The sequence below is a fragment of the Eucyclogobius newberryi genome, unplaced genomic scaffold (assembly GCF_026437365.1).
Source record: "Eucyclogobius newberryi isolate DKJ021-1_F unplaced genomic scaffold, fEucNew1.0.hap1 SCAF_17, whole genome shotgun sequence".
Classification (NCBI taxonomy): Eukaryota; Metazoa; Chordata; class Actinopteri; order Gobiiformes; family Gobiidae; genus Eucyclogobius; species Eucyclogobius newberryi.
The window spans coordinates 28,814,529-28,839,874 of NW_027315801.1; the positions used below are offsets into that span (position 1 = coordinate 28,814,529).

At 39.5% G+C, this 25,346-nt stretch overlaps 1 protein-coding gene across 2 annotated transcripts in view; it reads right to left on the bottom strand.

The window, feature by feature from the left end:
• The window catches only part of kcnd3 (potassium voltage-gated channel, Shal-related subfamily, member 3), a 117,401-nt gene extending 92,694 nt beyond the window's left edge, over positions 1–24,707 (bottom strand). For both annotated transcript variants that reach the window (XM_072449825.1, XM_072449824.1), the window contains exons 1-2: positions 24,649–24,707; positions 22,758–23,935 (exon numbers count right to left, since the gene is read on the bottom strand). In XM_072449825.1, coding sequence (XP_072305926.1) covers positions 22,758–23,857 — 1,100 coding nt within the window. In that variant the 5' untranslated portion in view covers positions 23,858–23,935; positions 24,649–24,707. The remainder of the gene's footprint in view (positions 1–22,757; positions 23,936–24,648) is intronic.
• Between the last annotated feature and the right edge of the window lie 639 nt (positions 24,708–25,346).

Sequence of the window (25,346 nt, forward strand, 5' to 3'; positions counted from 1 at the left end):
AATGCTCTGACTAACATATATTTTTTGCAGACATTCAATAACTTAATAAAATTAATAACATGGACATTTAATAACATTACAAATACTATAGCATAACAACTATAAGCCAATAAACCTATATTTGTACTACAGCACGCATGAACATGTGCACATACAAGGCCAGACCCCTCCTGTCAAAGCAGTAAACCTGAGGAAACAATATAATTTCATTACTAGAAAAGACATTTTATTTGTCATCATTTGTTGGTGGCTGGCGTGAGAAAGCTTCATCTAGCCTTGGTCCTTTAGGTTGTTCTATTCCAGTCCATGTCTTTAAAGGAAAGTCTCTGTGCACGTTGCATTCTTGCAGTCAGTATAGAACCATTAAAGCAGCCCTGCTGTCCTCTGAGTATGATGAATAATAGATTGGAGCCGTACAGTTAGAATCAGCCACAGAGCCATGATGGATGGATGTTTCATGCAGCCATTTGTTTGCTGTATCTGACCTCCTGGTCTGTCAGTCTGCACCTTTCACATACTGGTACCTATTTCCTTAAAGTCACTGTTTCCTGAAATATTCGAATGAATTCAAGACTGTTGTTTGACTTTTTTTAATCTGGTCTTTCATTGGTCCCATACGTTAATTTTAATATAGAAAATATAACAAAATCAACAGACAAAAAAACAAGCATGGACAACGAAAAGGACACTAAATAAAAAAAGATGAAATCAATCAACCAGGACATATCCAAAATGGTTCCAAGTCTAAACCAAGAAATCAACAATAAAACCAGAATTTAGAAATGATACCATACTCCATCAAGTAAAATATCATAGTAATGCAAATGGCGAACCATCAAAAGTAGCACATGCGTTACGCCCTGTGACACTTGCAATGCTTTGATAAACACTGTTGCGGTCTCTTCAGTTTTTCTTGTGGTAAACCATCTGTATCAAAAAAGAAACTGCAGCAAACACCACCCTTGTGCTGCTTATGCTGACGAACAGTGGAAAGACTATTGATTTTGTGGAAAAGAGGCGGCGGATAGCGGATGTGTGAATTTGTCATCGAGAGAGCCACACAGAGAAAGGGCCAGAGCAATCATAGTCAGGGGTTCAGAGCCCACCACAGCACTGAAACTGCACTAGTTAAAGTCACAAATGATTTGTTATTAGCCGCTGACGATGGACTGGTCTCAGTCCTGGTCCTGTTGGACCTCAGCACAGCGTTTGACACCATCGACCACAACATTCTACTGCAGAGGTTAGAATGTGATGTAGGTGTTGGAGGAACAGCCCTCAGCTGGTTTAAATCCTATCTATCTGATAGGTTCCAATTTGTTAATGTAAACCAGAGCTCCTCACCAAGCTCTAAAGTAATTTACGGTGTGCCACAGGGTTCGGTACTCGGTCCAATTCTGTTTACTCTTTATATGCTGCCATTAGGCAACATTATCAGGTCACATGGCATTAACTTCCACTGCTATGCAGACGACACTCAGCTATATTTATCAATGAAACCTGATCAGAGCGATCAAGTAGACAGACTTAGTACTTGTGTGAAGGAGATAAAAACCTGGATGACACTAAACTACCTGCTTCTTAACCCTGAAAAAACCGAGGTCATTGTGCTTGGCCCTAAGCATCTACGAGACGCTCTATCTGAGCAGATAGTCACACTGGACAATGTCAGTGTAGCCTCCAGTTCTACTGTAAGAAACCTTGGAGTCTTATTTGACCAGGAGCTCTCATTTAAAGCTCATATAAATCAAGCTTGTAAAACAGCCTATTTCCATTTGCGCAACATCACCAAAATCAGAAGAATCCTGCCTAAAAGTGATGCCGAAAAACTTATCCATGCATTTGTAACGACTAGATTAGACTACTGTAACTCCCTGCTTGCAGCGTGTCCTAAAAGCTCCATAAAAAGCTTTCAACTGGTTCAAAATGCAGCAGCAAGATTACTAACAGGAACAAAAAGAAGAGAGCACATTACGCCGGTGCTGAAGTCTCTTCACTGGCTCCCTGTCGAGTTTAGAATCAAATTCAAAATTCTACTCTTGACCTACAAAGCCATAAATGACATGGCCCCATCCTACCTCAAAGATGCTATAGAACCATATCATCCAAACAGAGCTCTTCGCTCTCAGAATGCTGGCCTTCTGGTGGTGCCAAGAGTCTCTAAAAGTACTGTAGGAGGTAGAGCGTTTAGCTACCAAGCTCCTGTGTTATGGAATCAGCTCCCGACCCATGTTAAATATGCTGACACAGTCTCTTCATTTAAGTCCAGGCTTAAAACGTTCCTCTTCGAAATCGCTTATGTCAGACTAGTTAGGAACAGAAACATAAACCCACAGCTTCAGCTACGCTGCCCTAGGAGTAACTATGCTGGGGGAAGTATGACAGCTTGAGCACTATCCTCTTCTTCTTCTGACTACTTATGCTATCAAACAATATTTATTTTTTGATTCCACTTGCAAACTGTTCACCGCCTTCTTTTCTTTCTCTCACTCCTGAGGACCTGTGGACCCGTGGACCCAGATGCCCCTCCCCTGGTGAAGTGGTCCCTGCCCTGTGTGGACGGTCCCTCATCTGCCTGAAGAGTGGGTCCAGCTCGCCTCCGACAGTCCCTCATCTGCCTGAAGAGTGGGTCCAGCTCGCCTCCGACGGTCCCTCATCTGCCTGAAGAGTGGGTCCAGCTCGCCTCCGACGGTCCCTCATCTGCCTGAAGAGTGGGTCCAGCTCGACTCAGACGGTCCCTCTTCTGCCTGAAGAGTGGGTCCAGCTCGACTCAGACGGTCCCTCATCTGCCTGAAGAGTGGGTCCAGCTCCAGTCTCCCTCGTGTCCGTCTGTCCGTCTGTGAGAGTCGGATCTCTCCTTCACTGGAACTCCTCCAGGTTTCTACGCTTTTTTCCCAAAGAGGTTTTTTTTGTAGTTTTTCCTGGCCGAGAAGGAGAGTCTAAGGACAGAGGACCCTGGGACATCGTCCCTCGCCACCACAGACATTGTCTGACTTCATCGCCACCACAGACATTGTTGATTCATTTCTCCCTGTGGCCCTCAGAGGCAACTGTTGTTGTGATTTTGGGCCTTACAAAAATAAATTGATTTGATTTGATTTGATCATCAGCTCCGAGCAGCCTGTGGGGAGACACAGAACATACACTCTCTATACTCAAAAAGTACAGGACAAAGATATGGGCAACTAATGAGAAGAGACAGGAACAAGAATACAACTTGCCTTTGTAAAATTTCAATCATGTATTTGAGTCGGCTACTTAACGAATAAACTGAAATTAAAACACAATTGCTGTGATGATAATTGTGTAAAGAGTCAAAGAAAATTGTGATATAGATTTTTTGACATATCACCCAGCAGGTGGCAGATGTTAATTCATGTTCCAGGTACATGTAACATTCCAAAACCATTCTCCATGCAGATAGATACGTTGTATGCCATACTGTGGAATATTATAGCTAAAGGAACAACATCTCCATGGAAACTAGCAGGAGGTGACCCTCTTTCAGGCCATTTAAGAGTCAATTTTATGGAGAAGCAATACTTGATAGACAACAAATTTAAAAAAAAAATGTGTTCTATAAAACCAAAAAACATGCTTTTATTTTAGTCTATTTATGGCTAAATCATGCACTTTGAACATAACAGAAAATAGTTCAATGTCTGGATTATGTTCCCATATGGCTTCTTGTCTTTCATGCCATCAGTCTCACAATTATTTACTGCGTGTGTGTGTGTGACGTTGTGGACATATTAACCATTACAGCCGTTCGATCCCGTCCACAACAGGTGTCTGCTGTCGAGGAGGCACGCACAAAGTCTCTGTGTCGTGTAAGCCAGATGCACGCCGCAGCATTTGATTAAATTGACTTAGTCCTTGCAGTGGATCGGAATGATAAAAGAAACACAATTACTGCACAGGGCTTTTATCAGTATAGCCCAGTAATTAAACTGCCGAACAATATAAAGTTAAGTAAGGATCTAATAACCGAAGATGACGCAAAACAAACCGAGACACACTGTGAATCCTGATGCGTTTCTAACACAACCGGCACTAACTTTCTTTGGTAATACAGTCATTTGTAACTACCTCATTACGTACAATGTAACGCTCATGAAATGTAACAGTAATATGACACAATTACGCGTTAAAACAGGTCGCTACACAGTGCGTTACATTACATAATTGCTTCACAGTGTCTGGTTAACAGGTGCTTCAATAACAATAATGGCCGTTAGTTGTCATTATGGGTGTATAGTTACGTGGAAGTAACATGGAAGACGATGGTAATAAGAGAGAAAGTTTCATCACGCCTTTGTTCTCACCTCCAAAACGCCACACCTTCTAATTGATACATTTGCGACACGCAGAAGCAAACGCCTACAAAGGCAGCTCCTTTTTGCGTCTGTATGTAAATGTGTGCGTGAATGGATATGAAGATGCTGAAGAGGAGACGGAGGGAGAAGCATGTGTCGAGAGGGAGGGGAGAGAAAATCACAGGGGGGAGGGGGTAATGGAGAGAGTGTGGAGGAAGGCTATTTTTAGACCCTATGTGTGATATATGCCAATAGGTGTTCAAAGCACATCATAAAGGCGGCGCTAGGAGAAACATACAGGGATGAAGATGCGATTCTCAATAACTAATATTGTTATAACCATTTAAAAAAAGCATCCAGAGCTAGTATGATCCTTCTGATTCTGATTCCATTCCTATCTATATGCAGTCAAAGACCAACTCCGCAGATATGTGGAAATATGGATTATAATGCATGTGTTGTTGGTAAATTAAATGCTGCCAAAAAAAAACCTGATAGAAAATGAAGAAATTGTCACGTCATCTTTAAAATTATCTTTCTGAATATTGTCGGGATATAAAAGAAAATACTGAGAGGTTTGTTCTTGTAAATATCACTGAATCACTCCTTTGCCCAGTGTCTGTCTGCACTGGTGCAATAAAATGTGTTTTTGTGAATGGTCTTTGATATAAAGTGTGTTGAGCTAAAGGAGGTAGAACAAATGTGACCATTTACCCTTTTAATACTGATACACCATGTACATTTTATCAGCCACAATATCATAACAATTACACAATACATTTAGTATTTCTAAGGATTTTGCCTCTGCCTCAGTATAAACAAATCATACAACATTGAACAGCAATATTCATCACATTTAAAGACATCCTAAATGACATTGTTCAGCATTGAATTGCATTGTGTGACAGATAAAAGTACCATTTACTGCTGTAAGGAGTATGCTGTTAAAGAGAGAAACAGTTTCATTCCTTCCAGCAGCTAAATGTGCCATGCTTGGATACTGTATGTAAGAGCATAAACTAGACGTGCTGAAAATAAAAAGAGTTCACAATAGAAACAGCAGCGACCAAACTCATATCATGATTACATCAAATCAGGATTACAGCTCTAAAGCCTTTCAATCATCCGCTAATCCCAAAATGATTGGGGTTTGGGATATCTGTAAGAGCTATGGTAATAGATTAGATTATGAACGACATAAATCAATCAATCCACCCACACGTGGAACCAAACCAAAAACATAATCACTGGAGAGAGACACTGACAATGCCAGGACAGAACACCAGGTCAAACCAGGTGGAGGCTTTGTCACATTAGTGGCATGAATATGATCATCTGAGGGCAATATTGTATAAATGTTACGAAAGTTTCAAAAGCTCCTGTATTTATGAGTTATATGTAAAACCAAGGAGTGGCTGATGGCATGAGGAAAGTAAAACATTAAATCAAAACCTGTGTAATGGGTGGATTTTTCTAGAATATTATGAATATTACATGTGATAGAATGGTTTATCGGGAAAAACTCTGAATTTCCCAAAAAAAATGGCATACTTACAGCCTTTCGAGTTAAATACAACACTGGTATGTGTCTTTCAAACCGGCCATCATTTGGAGGCTGCAGTGAAGGGATCATGATCTCTTAATATTGGTTTATGAGGCTATCAAATCAATCACACAGCAATATGACTGCCCCCCACTTACCAAAGCATTTATTCTATCATTTCCTCATAAACGCTTCAATGAATTGCACTGTTCAGTGGATCAGCTCTCTAATCACAATTACATCATTCTTTCTCTAGAGTAGACTGTCTCCAATAAATGGTAGTTTAAACAAGGCTGAGGTTATACTCAGAAGTGGAAAAAGTACTGCATTGAGTTAAGCTACAGACACGTATTACTCAAAATAAATAAAAGTTGATGAGTTAAATTATTACTGAAAACAAAGTACTGTATTAAGTAAGTATTTTCTGTATAAATGACTTACTTATTAAAAATACATTTGCCGACTATGCCTCCTCCCTCCCCCTTTCATGCAACAACTGTCCTACCAAAATCAGCCTTCAGATTTAAAAAAAAAGTAATTGTTTTATGCAAAAATATTTTGGTCTTATCCTGTTCAGTCCTATGACGGAGTTTAAGGGCCATTCCAAATAAAAATAATATGCGGGCTATACGAGTCTTCCATTGACGCTAGCACATAGATAGATTATAGTGGCGGTCAGTGATACATTTTTGGGGATGCACTAGTTAATGATTATATACATAGTTTATTTACAAAGAACACCAGAACAGTCATCCACCAATGTAACTGCCAGAACGCCAGTGACAGACTAATTTGGGTCACTACGGCTGAACTGTGTTGAATTAATCTAAATCATTAATATTTTATTTTGCTCAGCTCTATGCTTGGATCGACATGTTTGAGTAAAACACACAGCCTAAATGCGATCCATAACCTGGTCCACCACTTACTCACAACTAACCCACTCCTGAAGCCCAGACTGATACAATAAGAGGAAACTACACTACTTTTCGGACTTCAAGCTGCAATTTTTTCCCCACAGGTTGAACCCTGCAGTTATTACAACGGAGCGTCTAATTTATAGATTTAACTGGCTAACGACCACCTGCAGTTTAGAACCTGCTGCAGTGAAATGAGACTTTCTTTACCAGATCTGACTCACGGGTCAAAAGACAACCTGTGCATCACTACCGATCACTGAACCACATTTTTGTGAAAATATCTCATGTTAAAACACCAAGTACGAGCTCAGGAGCAGATGAACCAGATGTGAAGACAGAGGCTCAGGTAAATCAGCTCACACAGAGTAAGACAGAAAAAGACAGAAGTTAAACTTCAAAATGTTTTATTACAATCCAACACATATTCACTGAGAAATTAGTCTAATTAGTCCCACGGCGCAGCAGACTGCAGGTGCCCTGCAAGAACCCCAGTTCAAAAAACGCATCACTACCATGTTTATTTATGTGTAAATATATGATGGGCAATGTGGGCACTTGCGGTTTATTGACATATATGTACAAGTTTGATTTTCTTCGTACATTTTGTGTGCGCGGCTATGATTTAGGAGCGCTGTATAGCCCGAAACGTACGGTATAATCACAACAGGTGCAGCGCCAACAACGCCACAAGGTCCACGCACACACCACACACGCAAACACCGAAATAAGTCATAACAGCCTTTTCATTTTTCACATATCTCAACAGTGAAGCTGTTCACACCAAGACTGATTCACCTGCTGCGGCTGTGGCTCTGAGCGCATTGTCCTGCCCAAACGAGTGCTCTGCTCAGGCCAATTATCATAAAGACATGGGGTCACTCCACAGGGGAAATAATAGTTTGCGGCGTTTAAAAGACCAGCATTATACATTTCGAGATATGTTTTGGGCTTTTATGTAAAATTTATCCAAAGCGCCATTTGTGCCCAAGCCGTGTTGGTGAAAATGAATCTTTCTTTTTAGTCCCATTGACTGGAAACATATTACAAATACAAACAAATGTATTCTCAAAAATTATAACTTTTTTCTGGTTTCAACTTTATTCTCATAAAAATGATGACGATTAATGTTAAATGTCTGTGTAACACTGGTGTGAATGTATGAGCAGATGGGTTAGTGGTTTCTGTTGGAGGTCGAAACAATAAATAATTGTGTATAAACCAATTACCATTTAATATTTACTTAGGTCTCTGGAGAAAGTATTATGTGCGTCCACTAAAATAATGACTTTTGAGAAAAATAGTTGATTAGAAAGTCATAGGCGCTCAAAAAAAGTACTGTACTAGGTAAATGTACTTGTGTGGGTTGTAGACAGGGTCTTGGGTCCAAGTCTGGGCATTGTCCCATTGTGAAATCCATTGATGTAAAATATTTGTACCACAGCCTTTACTTTATAGAAAACAACCTTATTAAAAAACCTGCACATTTCTATTAGCCTATTAGTTGGGTGAAAAGATAATTGCAGCTGTTTTTTCCTCACAACCAATGCACTTAAAGATTAGTCGACAATCAAGAACAAAGAATCTTAAAATAGCAACCTCACGGCGGAGACTGACTCAGAGGACTTGGCACTGATGGCTGCAGCATATTAGTGTTTAACATTTAAATCTATGGGTGGGGAATTGCCTTTAACATATTTCAACATTTCCCACACCCTGTAACCTTTAAAACAATCACCAATCATTTTAAAAGAATAAATACTAGTTAAAACAGATGATTTGTTTTTAAAAGGTCTATGTGAAAAATGAAAGGGAAATTGCCTCTGGAATCATGGCAAGCTTCGAAATGGGCGTGTTTTGTTGAGCTCCATTAGGCAAACAGCAAGGCGTGGCTTTATCTAAAAATAGCCTTAGCACACAATTGATACAAAAACAGAAAGCTATTTATTGTAATTAAAGCAAAAAGAGTACGGCCAACAAGAGTGAGTGTTGGATATTGGATTTTACCGTAGTTTTAAAAAATGAATGTGCAAAGCCTACGCAAATTCTGAAATAACTTAAGAGGTAGACAGGCACTCTGCCAATCTCCTATTTTCACATGGAAAACAGTACAGAAAATACAGCCAGCGTCTTCCTCATGCACAGCTAGCTTTACACAACACCGTTTTTGATTTTTATTGATTAAATGATCAAACTAAACAGATGCAGTATTTGTGACAGGAGAGCCTTCCAGGAAAATAAATATCCTGCATTGTTTGACCATGACAAATAGATCTTCATTTGTTTGACAGCAGCTGCGTAATCCATACTGTGTGTGTGTGTCCAGAAAACACAAACATTTGTTTTGTTCTTATACACAACAAATATAATCCTCTGCACAAGAAAGAGCCAGTGCCGTTTCTGAGAGGTTGGTCCTTATTCATTACTGTAAATATTTCAGCGTAAATTGTTGCGCCGTCATCGAAACTGAATGTGATTGTTAACATGGCTTGCAAAGTTAGCTCAGCAAAGTATTCATGCGTTTATAGATAGTACTTGGGTGTTGGCATCAGTGGCAAACAGAGCTGGCTCAGATCTATTACTATTTCCCAGCATGCCATATGTGTGGAGCAAATGGTTGTGACCTATCCTCACAAGTGCTCCAATCTGTGTAAAAAGGTCAGGTGGGCCTCATTCATGACACGTTCTACAAACAGTCTTTACTTAAGGCCTTATTTCAAAGATTTTTGGCACATTTCTCACAAAATTAACTGAAATATTCTTCTAGAATAACAAATCTAACAAACAGTTAGGACACACAGAAATTCAGCTTTTTAAGCATAGCATAACTTACCTAAATGGAAGTAAGTAGTCACAGCTTTAGGATTAAATTGCTGCTTCATAGATAAAGTATATGTCTCTCACTAAAAGGTCACACGACAAAGAGAAAATCTGTTTATCTGTACGTACCTTAGTAGTCCATCCATTTCAAAGTTACACCCCCTTTTCACTACACAAAGGCTCAAACCATCCATCAAATCAAAAGGAAATAGGCAGAAAAAAATGTTTGTCGAGCCACCATCTAACAGGGCTGGTGGAATGTGTTGTACCAGCACCTGGTGCTTGGCCGCTCCACCTGGAACATCCATTCTGGTCCAAAGCACTTGAGCACAGTATCCATCACCTCTGACTGATCTATATCCACACATCCTCTACTATCATCACTGTCCAAGTCCCACTAACCACACTGGTCATCAGTGTGGATCGAGATGAATAGGCTGTTCCACAATGAAAATAACTCATTTAACAAATATTTTACCAGTAAAATATTATTTTCAGGTTGGACATGATGTATAATTGGCAAATGTACTACAGAGGGGATTCATGTGACAGTGTTATCTTCTAATGCTAAAGATGTATTGGTTGGTTTAGGTTTGATATTATCCTATGTTCAAGCTGAGGTATTTGATATGGGCTTAAATGTAATTGGGAAAATGATCAATAGTAGAAAGAAGTTATTTTAGTAGCTTTGTTACATAATGTTGTTGTTTAAAATATACACCAAATGTAACTGTCCAGTTAGTACTATCCCATTTCAAGAGCTTTTTGTTCTGTTGGATAACTGGATACAAAAAACAATGAAATATTCAAAATGTTTGTATTATTTTGCAGTAGCTTCATTTAAAGATGATGATAAAGAGCAGCATTCAACTAAATGGATGGAAACCATCATATTTATTATTCTAATTACAAACCAACTGAACAAAGATCCAACCCATCCCTCGGCAAATAAGAGCTTATTCAACACATTTTTCTCAATATTGAGCCAACTGTGAAAAATGTGCCTCTATTGAAGGCATTTACAAGTTAATGTGACTTTATCAGATACAAAGATCTGTCCAAAATGGACTTCAGTTATTTATTTTGACAAATGCCCAGATGATGAGATCTCAAAGTTTGAAAGAGCGAGTTTTGAATAAAAAGTAGTATTATTGCCTAGCACAGAAAAAGAGACGGATGAAGATAGATGAATTGTGCAACCCATACCCATTTATTTATATAATTCATTATTAATTTCCTCTACCAAACATTAAAATAAGTAAGATTTATAGCTGTACGTTTCTTTCACACCTGATGAGCTGCAAAGGAAGATTTGTGGTCTTTCCAAATATTCACCCTCTGCACTGTATGTGAGGCCCACTCTATTACATTACATGAAGGTTATGTTATATATTGCTCAAAGAGACGGTGCCTTTGAAAGGAATGTAATTCAATTTGCTTATGGCTGCACATATATTCAATTGTCCCCCAAGTGTATGAAGTAAATAAACACATGTTTATGGCACCAAGGTTATGCACCGTCTCCTCTGCAACAGCTAAAGTGTTTTTCCCGTAGTGGAGCATTCAGTGTGATCAGTCATAAAAATGTGGTTAGCGAAATGGTAAGGGATTTTTTACACTATTTGAGATTTTAACCTTGTTATATTTTTTCCCCTGATCAAAATCATTCCTGGATTTGTATTCACAGGTGATGGTTCCCTTCAAACGTGCAGCTCAGTGTGTGAACCTGACACAGGCTTTTCTCTGTAGTGATCCAAGCCACTGTCAGAACGACAACCCCGGACCCTCACTCACGCCTACAATAATAGTGACATTGTTTAATGTTACTTTATCTATGTTAATTAGATGTTTCTAATAACAAGTTTCAAACGACTTGTCTACTCGACGAGCTGTTAAGAATCTATTCCAAAAGTAAAAATTTACAACCCATGAGCCACTTTTTCCCCGCACAGAACCATGTCTGCACTTTGAATGTACTTCGGATTATGTGTAAATATTTCATTTTGTAGTTGTAATTGTTATTAATCATAATAAATACCACTTTGCTCAGTCCTACTCAGTTAGAATTATCCACTTTAGCATTTCATACATTATAATAGTATAAATGTATTTCTGAACCTGTCTTGCATATTAGCAGCAAACTGGGTGGATTTATGAGCCAGTGTCAGGCCATTGATGCAGCAGTAATTCATTACTAATAAGATTAAAACATAATGCAGATTGTCTCCAGTGAAAATCCTTTGAGTAGACTTCTTATTGAACACCAGTGGACCGTGCTCCTCACTGCGCAGACTGGGAGACAAGAGGTTACTCCAGAGATTGAATTAATACTAACAGTCAACTCTGAAAGGAAAAGGGCTTACTGAAATCTATTAATGGTGTTATAGGCCATGACTTGACTTTTATGCTGTTCCTGGCTCTCAGTGCTGTCAGACGGCCACATTAATCCCGCAGCATGGATAATCCACAAAGACATCTGGATGAAAAAAGTGTGTGTTTATGTCTAGCTTTATAAGGGCATGTCCTCTTCTATTGTACTGACAATACTTGTGGAGATGGACATAAGTGCCACAATTTGTACAAACACAATTCTGGAAACCCAAAAGAAAATTTCACAAAATCAAAAACTTACAGTAAGTATCCATTCCAAACTTTGCCTTTTCTATAACATACCTTTCAACAATGGACATGTCGCTATTAGTTAGTTGCTTTGACAGTCCTGATGCTATAGCCTTTGTATTATCATAGTTTCAGCAAGAGATTAGTCACACTATAAATGGGCCCAACTCAGTGGAATTGTGCTTGCACATTAAATTAATTTTTAAGCCAGTCGGATGATAGAAAAGGTAAAAATAATGCACAAGCTCAATCAACAGACACGGGGAATGTGCCCAAAACATATATTAATCCCCCGAGATTTAGTACAATTGCTTATGTCACGTCTGGATAATCACGGCTGAAACCTCCTTATGTATTATATAGTACACAGACAAGGACAAGTGAGTGTATCAAAAGATAATGCACGTCAGTGTAACACAGCCCGGAGACAGACAAAAACTGGAACAATGACGTCTACCTGCTCAAAAGGCTCGGCTGAAAATGTGAAAGAGATTAATCCTAGTCATCCAGACAGCAGTCAACACACTCTCCACAGGGAAATGATGGGTGATTTATTTCTACAATTTGGCCTACATATAAGCTACAGTTTGGATAACAATCATTTAAATTGGCTTAAGCCGCCATTATCCACTCAGTAATCATCATGGTCCCAGCGGAAAAACAATTCTCTCTATTCAACAAATGTTTGCATTAGCTCTGTATAGCTCACCTACAAGCCAATGTACAATGTGTACACAAAATGTAAGTTTAATACAGTTTATTGTGCCCTATATCCTTGTAGGTACTTTCAAAATCCGGTTTGTCTCATTAAATAGCTGTTGCTTCAGGATCTGTTACTGTTTTAGATAAACAATTACTTATTAATGTATTATTGTAAGATTTGATTTACCATGGCAAAAGTCACAAGCATTTGGGAAAAAAAGTAGTAGCAAAAAATGTATGATTTTATTCCCCCACCCCCATGGTCCTCTGGTCTTCCGTAACGCAGCCTCGTCACTTGGAAGTTCAGCACAAGTGTAAATACCAGGAAGTGCGCAATGAAGGCACAAATTGGATTAGATTTGCGATGTCATACGATGCTCCTATGAGTGCACTAAACCTACAGTGGCAGTGCCTCAGAAGGCGAATTAGGAGAGAAATGCTACCACATTAGTCCACTGCTAACATGAAACTACTGCCAAACAAACAGTGCCCCGTGTGATGAAGAGCCCCGAGGGACGCGATTACTGGTACACTCGCTAGAAATTCAAGAAAGGCGGCGCGCTGCTCTGCTTAGTCACACGGACCAAAGTTTTAGAAGTGACACGCTCTTCTTTCCCATCTTCCCATAAGTAGAGGGCCAGCACAATGCTTTGAAATCAGCTACGTCAAATTAAATTATGTGAAATAGCAAATCACGTCTTCCCCAGTCCCCAGTCAACCTAGATTGTGAATGCAGACCCAAACTGTTATTCTCATTCATATTATAATTACCTGCCAAAGACTGGACAATATCATTACTAAATGCTAGCTGTAAGTCTGTCAAAGTGTGAATGTGTTGATGATGTGAATGATTTGGTCTTTAACTGCTCAGGTTTCAACTAAATGCCCCGGAAACTGATTATTGCTGCCTCATTTTCAGCCTCCACTCTGAAGAGTGAGCTGCTAATTGAACTAGTGGAGGAACCATAGAGTGCCGTGGCGTCAAGACGACATATGCACCAGATATACAACGGATCTCTGAGATATGCACATGTTACTTTAAGTATTGGTAGTCCTGAAATGATCTGCAATAAGTTAAATAGATTGTTCAGTGGTGGTTACTATAAATAGAGTAGGAGTTACAGCCACAACAGTCAAAGTTTCATATTGATTTTTTTAGTACTGATATTGTTCTTCTTCCCTTATCAGTTTACATTGAAAATTACCTTTATTGAAGGGCAGAACATTATTTAATGCATTTTCTGCCTGATCTATTGTATTTACCTTAACACCCTGACCGTCTCATCACTCCAATCACTTGTCTCTGCACTCGCTCAAATGAAGTTGCTGAGGACACAGTGTCCCTTGATGGGCCACAATTTGCATGCATGGCCAGTCAATGATGAAAGTGGGAGGAACAACATTGCCTAAAATATTGGTCAAAGACTCTCCTTGTCAATTATCCTTCAGTCACATTGGACACACTTCCCCCTCAGTCTTTATAAGGCAGCCATGTTCCACAGGTCCCACAGGTTACACAGGTTTTTCCTTTTAAAAATGGCAAACAACTCAGACTGGGGTATGTGCAATATACAGGATTTCAGCATCTGAAAAGACTCTTTTCAGACAAAGACTAAATGTTCTGAGGTATTGACTGGTTTGCCCTGATACAAAACATAAATGGTACCAAGAGCACCAGCCTTTGCTTAGATTCTACAGCTGCATCCATGGACACGCTACAGATTTGTATTCCTCTATATGTGGCAAGTATGATTCAAGTGCCTATAACAAGTTGGACTACTCATTGAACTAAAATGCAGTTAAGATAAATACATTTTGCTAAAAGTATAAACATTTGATCCAAGAATAGGTCCATTTTATAGGTTCATAATTTTACTTCCTGTTTGTAATCGATGACATCACATTAGGAAATTACCCAGCAAAAAACATTAGATGAGTTTTTGCCCAACCAAAAATATATGAGAGCACCTTTACTTTGTTCAATTGATGTTTAGAGGGTCAAAACATATTATCCACAGACTTTGGATGGAATGAGTGTGATGTCACTTTCTGTAATTCTCCACAAACAGTTTTTCGATTGGTGTATTATCATTTACATTTACAATGGATATAAATACACCAAATAGAGTAAACATTTGAAAATCATAAAAACCTGTCATAGGCAACGGTTCTCAAAGGCTGACGAATAATCTTAAATATATATATATATAATAGAAATAAAACATGTTTCCTCTTAATTGTAGAAAGCAGTTAATCCAGGCTACATTTCTTTCAGTTCTTGATTATGGTGATATTATATATATGCATTCTACAGCAACAGTATTAAAACCTCTGAACTCGGTTTATCATTCAGCTTTAAGGTTCATTACAGGAGAAGAATACAGAACTCACCACTTTGATTTATATTCTTAAGTAGAATGGCAATCATAGGATGCAAGAAGAGTACAGCACTGCCTTTTGTTTGTGTATAAGTATCTGGTATTTTGCCTGATTATTTATCCGTTAAAACAAAAAGTTATTAAGTTAGCTATAAATTGTTGTTTTTTTGCTCCCACCCTGCGGAACAAAACACAGATACTTTTAAAATTAAATCATTTTAAGCCTTTTAATGATTTTAAAGCCCTGGTCAAGGACTACCCGCAGTGCTGATGCACTTGTTTTATATACTTGTATCTCATATTGTATGTGTTAAGGTGTTTTTACGTATTGTTTGTTGTTTATTTTGTGTTGTGTTTAAACAGGGACCCATGAAAAAGAGAACCTTTCTCATTGGGGTTTTCCCTGTATAAATAAATGAAATGAATGAATGAATGAAAGGAGTTGAAAATAACTGCTGCATCAGGCCTTGGGTCGATTTATTTAGAAGCAACCATTTAGAAGTGACCCGATTCCCAATGCGTTATGAGTAATTACTTCTGTTTTGGAAATAAAAATGTAATTATATATACCAGTGTTTCAGCTGCATTCATTTGTGCATTGCCTCGGTGGAATTTACAAATGTTTCACATTGTCATTAAATTGTGAATAAGCTTGTCTGTAGTATTAAAGGCATTTGACATGTGTTTGGCCACAACTTCATTAAAAAAGTTGTTGTTGCTGTTGTGGTTTTGAAGTAATCATGTCGGTGGACCTCTCCTGCTCTATGTGAGGAGGGGGCCGGACCGTCATCCAGCGCATCCAGCGAGACTTACATGAGATCGCAGCGGATCAGAAGGGGCAAGAGAGGGACATTAATGCTACTTCTAATCCTTTTTAGCTCCATGGTTTGCATTGCTGTGTTGCTGTTAGCAGTGGGGTCAGTGCCCCATTCATTACAAAAATAATTAAATCATTTATAATTTCTTATTATAAACTAATTAGGTCTAAATGATATTGAGTAGGCCAAATATTTTATTATATTTAAATGCAATTATAAACTAATACAAATTGTCGCATGTACCGGTAATAAAGCCTCATTCATGTGACATTCAACTATCAGCCCAAAGCCTCATGGGGCATGTATTTCCCCATATAGTATTGCATGCAAAACAACTTTCTCCAGATGAACTCAGACAAGACTGAAATCATTGTCTTTGGCCACAGAAACAAAGAGAAAGTGTTGGCGGTCACCTCCAGAGTCTCGCTCTAAAACCTACAAACCAAGTTAGAAATCTGGGGGTAATAATGGACTCAGACATGATTTTTTAAAGTCATATCAAATCAATAACATCAGCAGCTTTTTACCATCTAAAAACATCAAAAATCAAAAGTATAGTGTCTAAAGCAGATTTGGAGAGACTTATCCATGCGTTTGTCTCCAGTAGATTAGACTACTGTAACGGCCTGCTCACTGGCCTCTCCAAACGAGCTGTAAAACAGCTGCAGTACATCCAGAACGCTGCTGCTCGGGTCCTGACTAGAACCAGGAAGTACCATCACATTAGTCCTGTTCTCAGGTCTCTGCACTGGCTCCTGTGGCTTAGAGAATAGACTTACATCTCAGACATGTTAGTGCCGTATGAACCACATCTGACTCTAAGGACCTCAGGGACCGACCTCTTGCTTCCTTTCAGTTTTATGCTGCAAAAATCTGGCGTCTTCCTGAAGATGTGAGACAGGCCTCTACTATGGCAATGTTCAAATCCAAGCTAAAAACTCTTTTGTTTAGCTCTGTGCACGACTGTAAGGATTCTATTTACACTCCTTTTTGTCTTAAAATGTTTTGTGATTTCTGTCATGTCTTTGTGGTTTTAATGATTTTTTTCCTGTTGTGTGAAGCATGTGTATGAACTGTACTCAACAAATAAACGTGCCTTGCCTATATCAGGCAGTAGACAGTCCCATGCTCAAATTACACTTTGCCAAACTATTCAAATAACAAGCCATTGAAAATCACCATGCAAGTACATCAAATTCAAATAAGGTAGGCAATATATACTCCACAGTGAACAACATAGAAGATGCACATGATTACATCCCAGCCATACATTTGTATGCACCCAGGGCCTGAGGGAACAGACTCTTTATATAGAGTGCTATTAAAATGGGCCAACAGTAACACAGATTAGACCATTGTTTAGAGACTTAGAAAACAATTACCTGGATTTATTTTTAACTTAAGCCATGAGCTGCTTTATAAGTATCTCAAAATGCTTTTTACATTGCATGTCACTTGGGTATCTACCTGCGTTGCACCAATGAAATTTCCCCATGTGGGACAATAAAGGAATATCTTATCTTATCTTATGTCATTGGGATTTACACCAACCCGGCACTTTACACAACCTCCCCTGAGTGAGTGTCTACTGGCCTGAAGTAAGCGTGGTCAAAATCGAATAACATTTCTTTATTAGTGTTTTTTTTTCCTTTGGTGGAGTGGAATGCAACATCAGCTCACAGGTCAAAGTTGACAGGGTAGCCATGAGCTCCAGATAAACGCTTTTGTGTCACTGTGATAATAACTCTTTTTGATATCAGCCGGTTCAGTTGGGGGCCAGGATAGTAAAGGAACTATCAGGGTTAAAGGCAACAAACGCTGCATCAAAAAGTCAAGGTATTACACACAAATAAGACCTGTTAATAAGAAATACTTCAAATTAACATCATTCATCTTATTCAACTACAATTATGAAGCCATTACAGTTAATCTAAAGATGAATGACGTGGCGATGCATTATGAGTCAAATTATAAACCAGTTTTATAAGATGTTGACATTGTTGCATTTTATAGGCTGCTATCATGTAGCGTGCAGTATAGTTTTCATAACAAAAAGAAAAATGTGGGATTGTGAAATGTGCTTTTGGAAAATATTTGCCAATAATTAAATCCCTGTGATCAGGCATTTAATAATTAGTGCGAACAAGGATTGCCACGTTTGTGCATCCTGCCCAAATCGATACTCATCTACACATTTGCATTGATCATTATTTTACACATGCTGCTATTTGTTCTCCATAAATCTGACCAGTCCATTCTTTCAAGGGAAAACTAGGCTACAGTAACATGGGATTAAGCCTTAAAACTCTCTTTGAAAAATAAAAGTATATATATAAGTAAACTTATATATAAGTTAAATCCTTATGGATTTAACTCCCTAGTGGGAAGATGTATATGACGAGTAACATTTTATCCGCAAAGTTGATGAGTTAGGACAGGGGTCACTATAAAACTTTCACTGAGGTCCAGTTTGAGAAAATGTCCACAACCCAAGTTCCACTTTTATATTATAATATTATACAATATATACATAAAGAGCATATTATATATATAATAGTCCTAGTTATTTTTTACAATATACCAGTTAATTATATTTGAGATTAAATACTCTAATGGTGATTTTAAATACATTGAAATGTTTTATAGCTTTTTAAAAGTTGATTTGAGGTTGAATATAGGCTTAAAACTGACATGAGCTGTGGCACAGAATTCTGCTTTTGTTCTGATGAGAACACACACTGGACTCTGACTTTGCGTAAAACAATGCAGCAATGTGATTGGCTGATTGTCACAACATGCAAAAACATTTATGTTCCTCCTATTGCTCTAAAGAGAAGAAAAGTGTTGCAAAGTGAACCAGCTCATCAGTCAGCACTGCTCTACCTTTCTTATTTGGTCAGAATTACAGACATCACAACTGATCTCCCGCTGTTAAAGCGTTCTCAGGCTGTGATGTGCTGGCAGCAGGCTCGTGATGCGCGTCGGGCCAAGATATGAAAATGTCATACCATTGTCCTCCTACCCGTGCCTACCTCCACATCTGCTCTGCTTTTCCTATGCTGGGCTCCTGTGTTTGGAGCGAGAGGGGAAACAAAGGAAAGATGCAAACTCCCTTTTAACAATTTTTAACAATTTCTTTAAACCCACTCATCTCTAACATGGAGAGGCTGCACTGCTCGTTCTCTGTAGATTACGGGTTTATGCAGTTAACTCAAAAGTTTTGTGTCAGAGCTTTGGGTCCAGACAAGACAGTCTGCCTATTAGAAACCTGGGAGTTTAGAGGGTATAAAATAAAAATAAAAAGTCCAAGAGTTTCTGGTCTGCTGAACAGTTGGTCTGCGACCACCAATAGCAGAAAGGTGACCATGCTGTTTGCCTATATAATTGATTAATGATATAACTGCATATTACAGCATATATAATATTATTATATATGCTGTAATATGCAGTTATATCCAGATCTGCAGTAGACTTCTTAGCTACAGCAGTAGATTTAAAGGGCTGCGTGGGAGAGAGGGAGACTTGAAGCTGTGCATTGATCTTAGAGGAGCAGTGATCAAAAGAAACTGCTCTTTGATAAGGATATTAATCATACCTGATCCTGCACTAATGACTGCAACACAACTAGTACTCCAGCTCACATCAATACGAGACCAGCCCGAAGCATGCACTGTGTGCAGTGGTGTAGATGAGGAGGGGCTCCAGTGTTGTGTCATTTAATGATTAATATTTTTTGTGCTGTAGTGTTATTTTACAGTATGTGATGTGTTTTGAAGAAGTGGACCCCAGGAAGAATAGCCAAACAAACAAATAAACATATAGTGAATGTACAAGATGTTTTGGGATATCATACATATCATAAAACCACTTTAAAATGTTTTCCATCAAAAATATAACCATGCATACAATTGTAGGAGAAAAATTTTATGAGACATCTATTTTCAGAGGAGTGTAACGTCATCATACAGTTTTATCGAAATGTGACGGCTGCCCTAAGTTAATATTCAAAAGGTCAAAATCAATTTGTTTAGCAACCTGAGAAAAAAATAAAACCCTCGTGGGTGCAATTGCCTAAGCGATTCAGCCAAAGCCCTGTCGCTGTGCTCCTGCCTGCCTTTCATTTGCAGGATTTGGCGTAAGCTGTTGAGCGGCTGATGATAGTTCAATAGAAAAGAGCACTATCTCCAGAGGTTTCTTCTATTGTTATATTTTTACTATAACCTGTGCTTCCACATCACTCCTGTTTCTCATTAATGCTTGACCAAATTCTAATTACCCAAATACTGATTGTTATTATTGAATATAAGTTATGCAGCCTTTGCAAAACCAAAATATAAATGCACACGTATGCAGTTTGCAATGGGAATTTTGACACTTCCATCAGATATACCAAGGTTTTAAGAGCAGGCCACACAGACTCGCCTCCTCCACTACCTACATGCATGACCTGCTGCTGGTTCATCAGTGTTTGATCGCTGATGAAGATAAGAGGCCACTGACTCAGCATCTATCACACCAACATAAAGGGCAAACTGTTCACTTTGTTTTTTATGCATATCCACCTCTTACCAACAGGTCATTAATGGTTTCCCTAATGTGTGTGTACAGCAGGAGATGGCAGGGACATGCCATTTGTGCTGGATATAAAAAATAGATGGGTAGCACAATTCATCACAGTATTTCTTTCCACTAGAGCACCACTAACACCGGGGCTGAGGAACAAGATAGCAGTAAATTAAACATAGCAGTGCAGATGATATGAAAGTCTCAGGGTAGATGACACAGCCAACAGCAGGGAAATAAGACAAGAGGCAGACACAGTAAGAACAAAACTGGGATCAGAACAGAAATTATGATAATATTGCTACAGAAGATTGATACACAATATCACAGAGAGCTGAAGTTAGGAAGTCTTGCTTTTAATTATGAACGATAAAAAACATTCCTGGACCTATAATGAATGACTGATTTTTACATTGTATTCCTTTCATGGACAATAACTATTGAATGTTGTTGTAAGGAAAGTTCTGAGATTCAGACAACATTTTACTAGTCGTTATCCGTCTGGCGTTTTTAGTAGTCATGTAATATTTTGCACATTTGTGACACCTTTATATTTTGTGTATAAATGTTTATTACATCAACGTGAGCTGGGAGCAGAATGTCACGCAGGTTTACGTTAGTCAGCAGATGCAGTGGACCACAACATTAGTCAATGTGACACCCACTTGTGGGTCTAGCTTTATTGATGAGGGTTAGGCTGAACTGCTAGCACCCTCTTAGCACACAAACTGCTTTGCAGAGACCCACAATGCAACAGGAGAGCAGAAAAGCAGCTCAAGTCTCACTTAACTGGGAAGAGCAGGTCCCCTGAGGCAAGAAAAGTGTCTCAAATAGATGGTGATTAAATGTGAAAAAAAGTGTTGAAAAGTGTATAAGAATACTGAATAAGTTAGATAATAATAAGTCTTTTGGATCTTCAAAGGAGAATGTGATCAATAATCATGATTATTTAGGTCACAATACAATCGTAAAAACTAAAAAAGGAAAATCATGACAACTTTAGGAGAAACAAGTCAAATTCTTTTTAGTTTAATTAAAAAAGAAATTTGACGAAGCAAAATTAACTCATTTCTCCTCAACCTTTCCTCAGAAAAGTAAACCTAAATGTAAAGTGCTTTTTTTGTATCTTGCCATTCATGTGAAATGAATAGTTCAGAAACAGTTTGATTTCATAAAGCAGGTCACACATTGAGGATCGGAAAACAACACGGGAATTTTCATTTTTATTTTATTGTTGTTTTGGTCGCCACTAAAATCGTGACATCCCTAGTTGCATTGAAGCCATAATAGTAGCAAAAGACAGTTATTAAAGACAAGAAAGACAATATATTGACGTGAGTAATCATACTGAATTGGCAGTACAGATTTTCTCCCCCTTCTGGCAACAAATCATAAGATCCATTTTGGATCTAAATATTATATTGGGTTAGGGTTAGTGTGTCACAGCGATGGGCTCTCAGCCATTTAAGGCCTCCGTGAGTCTGACATTTACCAGGATGCTGCAATTTGTCAACCTCTTCGTCTAAATCATAAGTACGGACCCTTCCACTACAGGCAATGCTCATAAAATACATTGCCATTTGGCTTAATAGTGGAGTATCACAAAGACGTGAGAGCACGAGCAATTAATGATCTATTTGTGGGACCAGACACAGCTGAAAATGATGGAAGGAATATATGGTAGCAATAAAATGAAACTAAACATGTCGGTCTGTGCACACAGAAATAGTAAATATGCAAATCATAAATGATGACCCAGTAAAATATTATGCAACACAGTTATATTTCATTTGCCAGTGGTGCATACTTTTCATAGCGAACAAATTTGAGAAACAAGTGGTAACATAAGTCAACTATCAAACCACAAAAAAGACTGAAGCCTTTTAGCCAAGGTCAAAATTCGAAAACTTGAGCTGGAAGCATATTTTGAAGAAAAAGAGCAGTTCACAACAAGAAACTTGCAGGTCATCAGAGCAGACAGAAACACATTTGAGAGCAGTCAAACATTTACTCACACTCCCACTGAGGCGAATAGTGCACGCATACACACAAAGAGCAGATAAAAAGGTGTCGTCTCTTACCCGAGTGTTGTCATAGTAACGATGGTGTACCAGAAGGAGGCTGGGATGCTGGTGAATTTGCTGGAGCTTGAACCCTTTTCAGCGTAGAACATGACGGTTGCAAAGATAATTATGGCCATTGTAAGAGAGAAGAGCAGGAAGCCCAGCTCTGACGCACAGCTCTTCAGAGTGTAGCCCAGGATACGCAGGCCCTGCGAGTGCCTTGAGAACTTAAAGATACGAAACACGCGGAAAACTCGGAGTGTCACAAACGCACCACTCACATCTTCATTGTCAGTCATCACCAGGCCAATGTAGTAGGGCAATATGGCCACCACATCTATTATACTCATTACAGAGCGCATGAAGCGGTACCGGCTGGGGGCCGCGAACAAGCGCATCAAGTACTCCACTGTGAAGATCATGACACAGGCTGTGTCCATGCAGAAAAAGGCCACTGTGTAGCGCTCACCACATGGCACTTCTTTCTGGTTGGGGGAAGTGCCACAGGGAACAGTTTCTACCACATTTGTGATAACCGACACTGCGATGAAGAAGCCGGTGACATAGTAGAAGACCAGGGCCATGGTGGAGGTGTGGGGGTTTTCAAAGGCTCGCCACATAGTCTCTCTGCACGTCATGTTGGGAAGCTTGGCATCCTTGTTGTCCTCCTGGTCGTCCATGAGGCGCTCGGCGTTTTCCCTCTTCCTGTCCTTATACTCTTCATAGCAGCAGTCTCCAATGATCTCTGGGACAATGCCAAAAAAGGCCAGCTCATCATCATAGGAGGTGATACACTCATATCGAGGGTAATGGAGTTTACCAGTGCGGTAGAAGTTCAGGACAGCACGAAACACATCTGGGTCCCGGTCAAAGAAATACTCTTTGGTTTCCTCATTGTAGAAGAACTCCTTTTCTGAGCTGCCAAGCAAAGTGTCAGGATACCGGTCAAGTGTGTTCTTCCAGGTCTGGTAGCGCCTGCCGCTCACATTCAGCACAATGAGCTCGTCCTGTCGCTTGTTCTTCTCAGTGGGTGCCAGGGGCATGGGCAGGTTGGCCACAGGCATCCAGCCAATGGCCGCTGCCCGGGCAAAGGGAAGCCATGCTGCTACTCCCGCCATGTTGTGTGTGGCCTGGGGCACAGGGGGGGAACAAGTCCAGCACCTTCACAACCAGTTTGACCTCAGCTCAGGCACCATCTACAGAAGAGAGGACAGGCACAGAGATTTAGGACAAAGATACAGACACATCTAAATTTAACCTCAGTGCACAATTGTTTAGATATGTGTGAACAAAAACAGCAGGAACCAAGAAGCTGAGCAAGTGCAAAGTGAGAATATCAATAAAAGCGCTGACCATTAATGGACTTCACTGAACCAGAGGTGTGCAATGGTAGGAACAATAATTTGATTAAGAAAGCCTTAATATACTATGCACAGCTAGGGCAATATGCAATAAGTAGCCTATCACCTTCCATATAATGACTTTAAATGATAAGGTTAAATGTCCTAGCTCTGCTTTATAGCATCACTCTGTTGCAGGCAGCCATCAGCGACACCTCGGGACACGTTTTACATTCGGGTGATTGAGGGACAGCCACTGCTTTAGCTTATTAAATGGCTTTTGTAGATTATTAATGCCAAGTGTATAATTAATGTCTATATATTCCGCAAAGCCATTGATCTATTTGATCATAGTGGAACCTGTTGAATCAGCAGAAGCAACAGCATTATTGATTATTAGTCTATAAACAGCACAAACGCGTCTGAGGAGAACTCTGCCTTTTGGCGCTGCTATATTGACATATGGGACACAGAGTTAGACACCTAAACACTATTTCACTTCCCGGACCTTTCGCGTTTACAAAGTGCTCGGCAAATGCCCACCACGCACAAGGTTTGTCAAAACTCACCGATAACAAATTCTCCATCCACAGAAACGCGGTCTTCTTCAAAGAAAATTTAGTTCTAGGCGAAGCGCGCGGCTTATTTCTGGTAGAAAATCCCTCCCCCCCCCCCCAATAAACAAGTTATTTGCTCTTTCACGAATTACGATCTCAAAACCTCGGAGATGAACGCGTTTAAGTCTGGTAGACGGACGTCGCACAGCTGTTTGAATTCAGTTTCCATTATGCGAGGCTGAGGATGAGAGGAGTCCTCCGTCTGTGCCGCTCCAGCTCCGGCTTTTTTTTTCGGGGACGAGCGGCGCAGAGAGAGACGGAGAAAAGAGACGCGGCGGAGGAGGAGGAGGAGCGCGCTCTGCCTCTCATGTGTTCACTGCGCACGCCACCGAGGAGGACCACAACTAAACCACACACTTACACAATCCCCCCCAAGCTTCATTTGTCTTATCCGTCACAGGAATCAACTTATAGGGACATTTTGCCATCCATATGCATATCCCAATTCAAGCGGGTGACGCTCTTATCAACAGGGTGTGACTGTCTGCAAAGAATTGAAAGACTAATCAATCTGTATTTTTCACAGAGCATATTACATCATAGTAAAAGGCTTCATGATGTGGGTCACGAGCCATAGCAACTCCCATTGCATAAATTAAAGTTTGAAAAAAATAAAAACTGGCCTTACAACCAAACTGCTGGCTCGTGGG